The sequence below is a fragment of the Nipponia nippon genome, unplaced genomic scaffold (genome assembly GCF_047370975.1).
Source record: "Nipponia nippon isolate SJK-2023a ecotype South Korea unplaced genomic scaffold, ASM4737097v1 scaffold_6, whole genome shotgun sequence".
Classification (NCBI taxonomy): domain Eukaryota; kingdom Metazoa; phylum Chordata; class Aves; order Pelecaniformes; family Threskiornithidae; genus Nipponia; species Nipponia nippon.
Window position 1 is genome coordinate 52,406,294 of NW_028262380.1, and position 13,459 is coordinate 52,419,752.

At 40.0% G+C, this 13,459-nt stretch overlaps 1 protein-coding gene across 1 annotated transcript in view; it reads left to right on the forward strand.

Moving 5' to 3' along the window:
* Positions 1–13,459, forward strand: part of GRID2 (glutamate ionotropic receptor delta type subunit 2) — a 350,310-nt gene that overhangs the window by 47,628 nt on the left and 289,223 nt on the right. The window contains exon 3 of the mRNA XM_087736257.1: positions 12,493–12,698. Within this exon, the coding sequence (XP_087592383.1) occupies positions 12,493–12,698 (206 nt within the window). The remainder of the gene's footprint in view (positions 1–12,492; positions 12,699–13,459) is intronic.

The window sequence follows — 13,459 nt, forward strand, 5'->3', positions numbered from 1 at the left end:
TCCACACAGTATGTACAAGCCAAATTTACTTCATTTAAACAGCTAAATTGGCTCCTACTCTTTTTATTCTTGACTGCTCAGCTCAAACTGTAGGATCCCTGTGCTGCGGAGGGTAGCTGTGCATCTCCTTACAAGCCGGTGTAGAGACTGGGCAGTTCCTCCACTAAGCCTCTGAACTCTTCCTTAGGACCATCAGCACCCTCTTCAGTGAAGGCATTTTCAGACTGGGCACTATAAATGTATAACTTATACGTTTGGAAATCGCAAAGTTTAGATTTGTAAAAACAGGCACTGACATCTGTAAACATTTTGAACAAGCTTTGCCAAGTTATTACGTCTTTACTTTATGGTTTCAAGTTCAAAGCAAACAAAATGCAGTTTGAATCAGCAAATCCTACCTCACCCACAAACTGGCATCTGACAATGGCCAGTCTCCAAATACGAACATGAAAAAGACCCTCACATTCAGTCACAGAGGAAAACAAATGAAATAGTCATTTGAGATCTGAATGTATAAGCCCAGGCTATATAAATAGAGTAATTGACCTAGAATCCCAGCATATTATTGGTTTTTATCTCTGTGGTGTATCAACAAGGGGCAAGCTTTTGTAATTCATATCTTGCTCTTCAGGCAGTTTACAGTTCACTGTATTTTCCAGGAATACGTAGATACGTTTCTGTAGTAGTAAATTCTTTATGAAGAAACCAGTCAATCATTGCAAGAACATAATTGTGAATTTTGTGCAATTTACAGTGTAGGTATCTGTGCATTTCTAAGATGAAAGAAAGTAAGTCTAGCTGTTTAAAAACATTTATTTTTAATGTTTTGTTGGTGTCAAAGCAGATAGAAAGAGTCTGCACTTCATCTAGAAAGGTTGGGGGAATAAGATTTTTTTTCTGGAGAATGAATTCTGTCTTATTTCCTATTCTCTTTTGTAGTGATGGCAATAATATTTTAAAATCCTTCTGTATTTTATATAAAAAAAAAAAGTTAAGAAACCCCACTTCTTGATTTACGCCATATTTACTGATTCCAGGACTAAGATATCTTTGCTTAGAGTTTTTTGACCTTTCTACTAATACTGTGTATATTTGGCAATGGATATTTGCCATCCCCTTAGGTAGTAATTTAATTTTAACTTCTGTAAAGAAAAGAAATGAAACAAGCATTAAGGCTATGAAGGGGATTTGCTCTGTGAGGCTAAAGGAGGCATTCCCATAGCAAATGGAAGTTGGAGAAGTAATTGAAGACTTTGGTGAAAGGGAAGGGAGGAGTTTAGCAGTAGGAAAGAGTTTAGAGGGCATCTGTATCACAGAAACTTCCTCATGGATCTCCCCTCTTGCTCCTCAGCATACACAGGGGTTTCAGATTATTTGCACACTAGGAAAGGATGAAGGCAGTGGTGTGAGGTACCTGGTCACATCACTAAAAAGATGTCTCAAGCTCAATCTGAGGGAGGACTTTGGAGAAAGACAATAAAATACAATCTCAAGTAGGAGAGCAGCGAGACCTGTATTACTGAGGATTCCAGCCTAACTGAACAGGTCTGTGAAACTGTGAAGACAAAACAGAGCATTCTCCCCATCCCTGCCCCAGGAAGGTAGTTGTTTTCAAATAAATTGAGTGTGATGCTATGAGAAGGGAGTACTGTTCTTCAAAGATCCTGGAAAAGAAGGGATTATACTTGGAGCTTGAAAGGCTGCGCTGCTTGCAGAGAGGCTGTCTCCTGTGTTGTAAGAGGGGTGATATTCTGAGATGATGCCCATCTGTCTGTATGGGCCCTGGATTCCTAGTATCTCCTTGAAAAACCATATAAAGTAAGTAATTCCATTGACACTTTACTGCATACACATTTTCCAGAAATAAATATATGATGACCACTGACAAAGATGTGCTTGAAACTATAACATTTTCAAATCATTTAAAGTTTTAATGCAAGTTTAATAAAGATTCATAAAAGAATCATACTCTTTTTAATCGATTGCAAATGCTTATAATTACCCTGAGGCTGTTTTCAGCTGCCTGATGACTATAATATCCTCAAGTCTGTCTCCAGACAGTCTTAAAACTGTTTATTACTCAGCTGGCTCTTTGCCAACTTCCCATACTCATTTACTTCACTGTGCCTCAATAAACATATAATTAATTCAAGCTTATTATTGAATTTTTTTTTCCCATTAGTATTTATTATGTCATCCAGATAAGGAAAGAAACATGTATTTTTCATCTGTGTAACTTTAATGTGTCACTTAATTTATATTGCAAGCTAGCAGCTGTTTGTGAGAACTTTCTTAACAACTTGCTGTTGCTGGTTGGCATTACCACTGGAAATTGAATATATATTTCGGTTGACCCTAAAATTATTCAACTTCTGAGATAACTGAACTATTCTATAAAATTTCTCTAGTGGAGCAATGGCCATGCTTCTGCTTTTTAACCACCTAATAGTTGAGGAAATGCATTCCAGGAGCTGTAAGTGAGTATGTAGAAAAATACGAGAGAGTTTGTCATTTGCTCATGTTGCTGTCTTTAAGGATGGAATGGATAAAATATTTGAAGGCTTGGAGTGACAGCCATCTGTGTTTTATTAGTAAGGAAGGAAGACCAATTTTTTTATTACATCTAGAATTTCAGTGCTGAGGTCAAAATAAAACTATAGATGTTCTCCTAATATCTGTGTAATGGGCAATTGCTGTAAATGAGGTGTTATCTCAAGGCTTTGCAGAGGTATGAGGTTTCTTTCATATATGCACAGTCTGCAAGCATCAGAAAAGTGACTTATCTTAAGAATATTTGAATACCTGAACCTTGCACTGATCTCCGCTACTGTTTGCTAAGTATTTTTCAACACATTGTTTTAATATCTTCTCAGAAGTATAAAATTGAGTTTGTAAACTGATATTTTAGCAGCTAAATAAATGAACAGTTATCAAAAGAGGAAACTATTGAACAAAGTACTTTGCATGTTGAATGGAAGAAATTATACCACCATTGGAAAAAAAGGCATGAGTTAGGCATAACAACATCATAATTATTAGGTAGTATCTTAAATTGAAAAGACAACTTCTCTCTGAGAGTTTTAACCAGTCAAGAAAAAGAGGACGCAGAGAGATGGGGAAAAGCTAGAAACTGTTTATTACGGTATTTCTAAATCTTAGTTTATCAGCATTGCTTTTGTAGCTTATGTTCTTCACAGCACCAGTCCATTCATAAAATGTTCCTGTTCCTATAGTGTAAACTTTTAATCAACTGAAAAAATTATTGAGGAGCAGATTGATGCACAGTCAGAGAACAATTTGTCTTAAGTAAGATTATAACACACATAGTCACACTTGATTTATTACCAGGAAGTCTGTAAGGATAGTCACTTCACTGTTCCCGACCACCTCCTTGGAAAGGCATGCATGGTTCCTCATGCTTATGAAATCCAACAGGGAGCAGTAGGGACCTACAGGGAGCGTAGCATAGATTGCTTGCTATTAAATAAAGGTATATATCTAGGCAGAAGTATGGAGCTCGGTTGTGCAGTTGTATAGGATTTAAGTATAATTTTTCAAGTTTGACATGATTTTTAAACAGCACTAGGCTCTAAGCCATTATCTTTGGAGGCACAAGGCAGGGAAAACTTCTTTCTTTGCAAGAGGTTGTTTTACTCAAAGGCAACTCCTAGAGCCTTTTGGAAATCTCTAATGAAAAAAAAAAATTGAATGAAGAGGTAGAAAGCAGGTTACACAGTCAAAAGTACGTGATTATAGAATTTATTGGCTTGTCAGCCTTCACGAGTGAGGGGTGATCACAATCTGACTCCCTTTCTATTTTTGAGAAGCTAAGGTAACAGCTGATACTCTTAAGGATTAGTTCTAGCTTCAATTTTATTTATCTTTTTTATCCTTTGCTTTTTTTTTTCTTTCTTTCCAGTTAAAAAACTGAGAAACTCAAAGGAAAATCCTGTGTCGATCACCACTAAGGTTGGAAACTTAAGTCTTGCAGGATTTGAAAACTGGAAAAGTTATTATGTCTCCCCCAACATTGATCCAGCTATTTGAGACTATCTATATGGATTTTTTTCTTATTTAAAGGGTAATCTCTAATAAATGATATATGGCATGAAACAAAAAGTAACTAATGTAAATGACATTTGGACGATCCTTTGAATTAAGGATTACATAGACATTTCAGTAGTGCCATGACAGTTCACATCTAACAATAGAATTGAAGTTACATGTTTTTATTATGGTTTGAAATGGAAACATCTTCAAAAAAGAAAAAAAGTATATATTTCTTCTTTTTCTCCACTGGATGATATTAAGAAACTTAAGAAAATTTGTTGTGGGTTTTTTTTTTGGATGTGCGAAATTTCAGAAAATTGCAAACAAGGTTCGAAAAAACCCAGTCATTCTTACCATTTACAAATTTTCAGTTTCCCCCAAGAAATGTCGTCCTCACTTGCTAGGTTCCAGAAATTTTGATAATGTAAATGAGATTTCATATGTAATTAAACATTTGAGCTTAAATTTACTTACAATGAGTTTGAACTACTGCTATAATCTCTGAAGCTAGATCATCCAGCTGAAACAGTTCAGGTAAATGCTCCCTCTCAGTTCCCAAATGCTACTATGAAAGAGCTATGTAGATGGGGTTTTTGTTTATTTTACTTCAGAGGTTCACTGAATTACATATAAGCTGACTAATGAGAGGGAATCCCACTGCTGTGAAAGTAGGATGAAGGACTGTTATTGAATCATCATGCTAAACTGTGGTTTTCCTCAGTCTAGATCTTAACCATGTTAATAAATATCAACACGTGCACAGGAATGTGAACACTTTGCCTCAAGGCTTTAAGCAGAGCAGTGACACCATCATAGTCTAGCTGGAGCTGCACATCTCCCTTGTGTGCAGTGCATTTCCATAATTTATAGTTGCTGTCATGTTAGCCATCATTGTGTAAGGAAGAATCACTGCACTAGACTTATAAAGCTTTCTTGATAAGAATTTGAACAGTCATTTGTTATTTAATGGCTTTTCTCATCAACTGTACAAATAAAGTAGTCTTTTGTGTAAATCAGCCAGTGAATATTTATGACAGGTGCATTCACCTTTACTGCCACAGCTGCATCAGTTGGTATTTATCATATGGATACTGTGAGGAAAGTGTTCTCAGATCTGAAATGGTATCAGAGGGAGGATGAGCTAATGACTGTAAACCAGGTTTGAGATAACCACAGTGCTGAGTAACAGCGAGCGCCTTGTAATTCAGGTGGAATACGATTATAGAGGTGAATAGATTAATTTATTACCATTGGTGAATAGTGCCATCTTTCTCTTCTCCTGGTCATAGTGTGATCTGAAAATTTTTTAGAAACTGCATCTACTTCTAACTTGTAGATTTCTCATTTTTAATGAGGTACTTAGCATGTGAGTTGTTTATTTAGTATTTGCTGTTCATTTTGTATGGCTTAAAATCTTCACTGCATATACATACTGATTTTCCTGTATGAGATGCCTGAACCCCAGCATATTTTATTCTAGGATGTCCTGATCATTAGAATTGCCCCAAGATGGATTAGGGGACTTTCTCCCTCTGAAATTATTCCTCTGCACAGAAACAGAGATGGCAAAGGAAAGGTACGTAGGGCCAGAGAGAACAAAGTGAGAGGAACATCTGATCCAGTGATAAAAAAAACCCTGTGGAAGGACCACATTTATTTTTTTTTTTATTGTAAGACCAGATCATGGAAGTCAGGCATCTTCTTGTGTGAGGTGTATCACATATATAACGTAGAGACCTCAATGAAAAGAGAGCAAAGGCACAATTTCTCCTGTAATCTGGAGTTGAGGAAAGCTGCAGATTTTAAATCCTCCTGATCTCCTGAAAATACTGGCACCTTTTCCCTATCACCTGGCTGTGTATATTTTCTGCCATGCAACTGCTGAGCTTTCCATGAAATGGTTCTATTGTTTGTGTTAGGTGAGGTCTGAGTGTTCCTGCTGGGTTAGTTATTTAAGGAGATCTAGGTATAGGACCTGTAGTCTGTGAAGGATGCTTAGCTTAGCAACAGCATTTAAGATACTTACCTGTTTCTTGTGGTTTCTCCAGTATCAAAAAGATTGTTCAATGAAAAGATGGTGTGGGTTGAGGTGCTTGCACTCGATTTGACTTGCTCTTCATTTTCTAAGTTCTTTCTTAGGTCAGGTCCACGATAACTGACATAGTAATGACAAGTCTGTGGTAAAGCTGACGCCTGAATTCAGATCTCAGCTTGAGTTGTGTCATGCTGAATACCTGCATTTGAATATATCAGTCAGGTCTCCAGAGCTTAGGAGGCCATGGGCCTTGAGCTCACCCATGCAGGATGCTCTGCACATGCACCTCAGCTGCGGCTGCAGCCAGTCTGGTGTGTCCGGTGTTGGACCTTCTGTGCACCAGCGGTGCAGAGCATAAGACCTTCCTATAGACCTCTGCCTTGTGGTGGTGTGGTTATGTATGGGTAGTCAGGGAAGGTCATTTCCAACAGAGTCCTTAATAAATTTTGTTTGCCTTGCCTTTTGTTTATTAGAGTTTCCAAGCCAACTTCACAATCCCTTAAATAGGCCACAATTTTGCTTAAAAAGAGAATGTTTGGTAATGTTTCATTTAAATTTCCAGTCTAGTTTAACCCTATAGCTGATGCTGAGTATCTGACTACAGAATGGTACTATATTCTTGTGCACACATGTGTAGAGTAGAAGCGGTGGCTGCACAGTGAAAGAACAGAAAATGTAATACTAATAGTGACGTGAGTTGGGAGAGGAGATAGCAACTTTGGCTCTAGCATTGGTCTGTCTCTACATGGTAACTTTGGCTTTCATCAGTAAGGAGGATAATTAATACTAGTGATAATGGGCAGCTCTTCTGCATTTCTGGAAATGACTCTGACTCATCTGATTTAAATAGAAAACAGAAATGCATCTTCTGGCTGGGCAACAGGTTGGCTAGCAAATTCAGGGCGAGAAACACCTGTGTTCCAGACACGAACAGTCCTGTGTCTCTGCGGCGGAGCCATCTGTGCCACAGGTTGCCTGCCAGATTTTTCTGCAGAAGGAGTTTATCTATTAGAAAGATGATTCCACAGTGCAGTGTGGATATGTGCCACTTTCAGACAATCCACACAGGAAAGATAATGCTGCCCATTCAGTGGCAGCATCTGTTCTTTGGCATACACTTTGAATATGATCATTGCTAGTGACTTGCTGCTGAAATATTGGAAGCACCATCATGATTTAAATAGCATTTAAATAGCAGGGTGTTTTTATGTGCTCTCTGCTGTTTCATAGTAGCAGGTGAGCATCGCCAATATCTCCATTCTTCTACTGGGTAAGCTGAGGTGTAAGCAACGTCTGTATTTATTTCCTGCTCATAGCTTTGTGTTGTGTCAATGCCAAAGGCAGAAGTAGCAAAGAAGTTTTATGAATCCTCGTTTGGTATCTTTTCCATTAGGATGGTGCTCTTTTCCTAAAAGTGTATTACACAGATACCATACTGTTGGCATAGTCACCTAATAAATGTTGAACTGTAGAATAATACTGGAACTCTGTACCTTTTGGCCCTTCATTCGGTTAAGATTCAATATAATTGTTTCATTGTTTATATTTGCAGATATTCATGGCAAACAAAGTCATTTGATCCCATAATCTGGCTTCTGGGACAACCCAGATTATACAGGATATCAACCAATAACTCCAGTGTGTTTATCATTTTGGGTCAAGTGAAATTATGTTCTTGTTTTGAAAGGACAAATAAAACTTTGGTGTTTCCTGCTTACCCTGTTCTGGTGTAGGAGAATAATATATGGGTTTATGCTATAGAATTTAAGTTTTTTGAAAGGCTTTCATAGCCTAAGTAACTTTTCCCACTGATACTTTGATGGTGTATCTAGATCCAATCTGCATGTGTTCCTTGTAATTCAGTAGTTTTGACTCCCAACTGGTCAGTTTTATCCAGTTTTTATTCCATGTGTCTGGAGGTTGAGTAACTCTTTGAGTGGGTGAGCCTCAGGAACTTTAGAATGAAGGGGTTAAAGTGGAAAGAAGTTATTTGCATAAAACTAGACATATTTGTAGCAGTTCAAATAATCTTGTTGCTTCTTAAATTGGTATTTAAAGTGCCAAAAAAAAATTCTAACATCTCTGATTAGATTGAATTTAATTTTCCTGATTTAGATATTAAATAGAAGCTGTAATTAGTATCTGATTCTCTTATGGAACTTTATTTTTAGGGTAAGGCTGTATTTTATTCGTATTTAAACTATTCTTCAAGTGTTTAGTAATACTGGCGTTTCAGCAGTGTCTGAAAAATAGGGTTGCAGTGCTGAATGCCTAAAATAGCTTGAATGCCTAAAATACCATTTCTTTCCAGTTCATGGTATTTTAGAGCTCTAGCCAAGAGACCCAACTGCTGATTGTGACAGTCTGACTTCCAAGACTAACCTCATTGAATTATTTTTGTGGACTGTTTGATTATAAGCTGTTATGTGGCTATTTCTTAATAATTTGAAGTATCTCGGTAATCTGGTGCCAGAGGAGGATGGCTGTCTGTAATATTCTCTAGTTAGTACATCTCTGCTGGGGAAACAGGCAGACCATTTTCTCTACTGTGGAAACTGACTTTGTTTTCCTTATGCTACTGTTTGTGGCCAAAAATAAGCAGATCAAGGTGTCAATGTCTAAGCTTCGGGTCTTCTTGATAGGGCTGCTGGACTTCTGTGAAACCCAGAACTTCTCAGATGTCTTATTTTGCCGTAACCTGAAGTCAAATGCCAAAATCACCTGTGTTTGTCAGAACCTATAAACTTCAGACTATGATGGGCCCCCTAAATCCTCAAATGTATAGCTCAGTAATAAGAGTATTCACTAGGCTTGGAAAAGAAGAAAGCCTGAAATTAGTTTTGGTACAGCTTTTCCAGCAAAATCAGCATAAAGATTTCTAGCTCAGGTATTTCCAGCTTTTCCCTGAAGGCCTATCAGGTCTGGATGCTGGAGTATTCCTGCCAGGCTCCCTTTGGGCCATGTAGTGTTCATCTGCTGTGGTTACTAGCTAGACCTTAGTTGCATTGATCTTATACTTTCACCAGCATAGTTCCCATGTTAAATCCACATGTGACACCTCCATAATCTTCTCAAGGGTGTATCACGCAGGTTTCTCTGTCATGTTGCTGATGCTTTGCTGGGGGTGGGGAGTCACATAATTCTCCCCCTGCAGCCCAGACTTCCAGCCATGTCTGCCTCACGTTTGCAGGGCTGACCACAGCGGAGTGCTAGTAGTACTGCTCTCTTGACGGCTAGCAGAGGGTGCCAGGGTCTAGGCAGTTTTGGGGGAAAATTTTAGAAGACTTCCTCACAATATTTTTCTCAAAAGGAGTGATTTTCATTATTTCCTCTGATCTTAAAACGAACTTAAGTTCCTCTAAAAGCTGTCACCTGTCAGTGTACCCCTATGAGAATGTAGCTACTGCAATCCTGATAAAGTAAAACAACAGCTACATGCTCCACTGTTCTCTGTGCTTTGCCTTGGGTTTACACTGAGTTGTTATCACAATGTGCCAGTGCGGTGTTGCTTGTATCACCTGCAAAGTAGACTGCCCTAAGGGCCAGCCAAGAGCCTTTCCCTGGTAGAGTTTATGGCTGTTCGCATAATGTCTCTTCTAGGGCATAGAGTCTGTCATGCTCAGGCATCCCTCCAGTCTGCTTTCAGTCTGATTTTTCCAGCCTTTTGCTGCCCTCTTGCATCACGTGTGAACTGTATCTAAGGTGCTTTCAGTCATATGAATGCTTTTGAGGTTTCCCATCCCATATTTACTCATCCCATGCTAGGATTAAATAGAGCCTTACACCCCCCACCCCCTGTATAAGAAAGGTAGGGAGTAGGAGAAGATGATAGGTGAGGCTGAAAGATCTCAGAGTAGCCAAGCAGTTGTGAAAATCTAATTGGAAGCTTTCTCAAATATGAGATGTTTTGTGAATAAAGCCTGTGGCTTCAGGTCTGACCATCCCCTTGGAAAATGAGTGATCGAGACAAGGAACTCATAGACCACCAGGGATGTAAGAGGGAAGCAGAGCAGGAACTGCAGTCCAACAGGGATGGGATTGATCCAGTTGGGTGGAAGTGTTGATCTGCATGAAGGCAGGAAGGTTCTACAGAAGGATCTGGACAGGCTGGATTGATGGGCTGAGGCCAACTGTATGAGGTTCAACAAGGCTCAGTGCCGGGTCCTGCACTTGGGTCACAACAACCCCATGCAACGCTACAGGCTTGGGGAAGAGTGGCTGCAAAGCTGCCCAGCAGAAAAGGACTTGAGGGTGTTGGTCGACACTGGCTGAACATGAGACAGCGGTGTGCTTGGGTGGCCAAGAAGGCCCATGGTATCCTGGCTTGTATCAGGAATAGTGTGGCCAGCAGGACCAGGGAGGTGATCTTGTGCCCTGTACTCTGCAGTGGTGAGGCCGCACCTCGAATACTGTGTTCAGTTTTGGGCTCCTCACTACAAGAAGGACATTGAGGTGCTGGAGTGTGTCCAAAGAAGGGCAAAAAAGCTGGTGAAGGGTCTGGAGCAGGGTCTGGAGCACAAGTCTTATGAGGAGCAGCTAAGGGAGCTGGGTTTGTTTAGTCTGGAGAAGAGGAGGCTGAGGGGAGACCTTATTGCTCTCTACAGCTACCTGAAAGGAGGTTGTAGCGAGGTGGGGGTCGGTCTCTTCTGCCAAGTAACAAGCGATAGGACGAGAGGAAATGGGCTCAAGTTGTGCCAAGGGTAGTTTAGGTTGGATATTGGGAAAAATTTCTTCACCAAAAGGGCAGTCAGGCATTGGAACAGGCTGCCCAGGGGAGTGGTGCAACCACAGTCCATGGAAGTATTCAAAAAACCTATGGATGGGGTGCTCAGGGACATGGTTTAGAGCTGGACCCAGCAGTTAGGTTAACAGGTTGGACTCGATGATCTCAGAGCTCCTTTCCAACCTTAACAATTCTATGATTCTGTGAACACCATGTATCTAGGAGAGCAGATTTGGTATTCTAATGGGAGAAATATGTTTTTGGTGGGTTTTAACCACAAATGCCCTCATAAACCTGAGGAACCTTTATTTTCAAAGAAATGTTTCTTCAGAAATGCCTTTTTACGTTGGGTTACTGGTCTCCTCTTCCCCGCCCCCCAACTAATGCCTGTGTCAGACGGTGTCTGTTTTGTTGGCTCTAAGGCTGCGTCTTGTTCCTCTGAATGAGATCAGATGGGTGTGCGGGAGGCTGGCATGCCAGCAGGGAGGGAAGATTGTCCTGCTGAACATCCTCTGGGAGAGCAGGTCTGAGTGACTGCTGGGGAGAGGAGTCACATCAGGGAACTGGTGATTTAGCTGCAGAAAAATGATTGACAAACTGCAGTGGTGAGTAGGGGTCAGACAGTGAGGACTTGGTGAGGCTGCAGGGATATTCCTGAGGTCCAGGAGACCCTGCTCTGACTTGTGAAGTCATTGAATGATTTTAAATTTTCAGCTCAAAGTTTGTTTTTTTAGATAAAGCCATTTGAAAGAGCAGGGAAAAAAACCAAACAAGTTTTTTGCTCACTCTTGTGGAATTCATTACTGGAAAAGGCCTTTCAAAGGCTTGGACCAGCTTGAGGTAGCATCACAATGTGAGAGTACCCAGCCATTCCAGTTTGGGAAAGACGTTAAAGATATTACAAGCTAGGTGATGAACACAGTTAGCATTTTGCTGATCAGTTCTTCCTTTCCAAGTCATTTTTAAAGAAAGATTTAGTCAGAGGGAGCCAGAAAGCTCTGCTAGAGCAGTTTGCCATGGAAGAACTTGTTAAATTCAGCCAGCAGCAGCAGTATCAGACAAGAGCAGGCAGTACCACTGCAGCTATCTGTCTGGTTTTTGTTTTGTTTTTGAAGGAAATAAATAGCTGTGCCATTTAGAACAGTAAGACTTTTTGATGAGTGAACAGCCCAAGCTTCACTTAGATACATTAAGGTACATAGCATTGCAGTGGATAACATAATTTTGAGTCCCGCAAAAGAAAACAATCTGCTTCCTGCTTTCCTCCCCCTCAGTTGCCCTCTGACAACCCTCACTCAAAGGAAGCACTGTGTGTTACAGTCATCATAGCTTCTTTATGGATTTTAGAGCTCTTTATGGATTTTAGAGTGAAAGTCCTTTAAGAAAAATAAGGAACAAGTGTGATGATCAAATGACCAAATTAGGAAAGTTGATAGGAATATTTGTAGGTTTGTTTTCCAGGGGATCTTTTGGACAGTAGCTGATGTGTGGCTATACTTTCTCTTCTTTTAGTACTTCTAAGAAATACCATGAGCATAGCTCAGGAAGAGCTCCAATGAATATTAAGTGAAAGCCCATAGGGGTCTACCTGACGCTGAACAAAACGCTTTTGTGAGATGAACAGTTATTTGTGTCTTTTTTCCACTTACCAATTAACATCTTGTTTGGCTTTTGATCTTCCTAGATATCCGTGGAATACAAGAATTTTTGGACAAAGTATCTCAACAGGGAATGGATGTAGCATTGCAGAAAGTAGAAAACAACATCAATAAAATGATCACAGGGCTCTTTGCCACTATGCGAATAGAAGAACTGAATCGCTACCGGGACACTCTGAGACGGGCTATTCTTGTAATGAACCCCTCGACAGCCAAATCATTCATAACAGAGGTATGTGTTTATCCCTGGTAACTTCTTGTTTTGTTGACCAAGACTGCAACTGTTTGCCAAAAGATTAAGTTTATTTGCCTTCATAAAAACAATCAAACTAAAAGGCCTCACCTGAAAACCCCAACTAAAAATTTAAATATTCTCTCTTCAAAGATCATAATGAAAGGATGTTTTTTCATGCTCATTGTTCTGGTTTCGGCTGGGATAGAGTTAATTTTCCTTCCTAGTAGCTGGTGTAGTGCTGTGTTTTGGATTTAGTATGAGAGTAATGTTGATAACACACTGATGTTTTAGTTGTTGCTAGGTAGTGTTTATACTAGTCAAGGATTTTTCAGCTTCCCATGCTCTGCCTGGTGCACAAGAAGCTGGGAGGGGGCACAGCCAGGACAGCTGCCCCAGACTGGCCAAAGGGCTGTTCCATACCGTATGGCATCATGCTCAGTACGTAAACTGGAGGAGTTAGCCAGGGGGCAGCGATCGCTGCTCGGGGATGAGCTGGGCATCGGTCAGTGGGTGGTGAGCAATTGTATAACGTATCACTTGCTTTCTATATTATTATTGTATTATTATATTATTATTATTATTACTACTATTACGACTCTTCTATTTCATTTTACTTCAATTATTAAGTTGTTCTTATCTCAACGCACGAGTTTTTTCACTTTCACCCTTCCAGTTCTCTCCCCCATCCCAATGGCATGGGGGAAGTGAGCGAGTGGCTGTGTGGTCCTTAGCTGCTGACTGGGGTTAAACCATGGCAA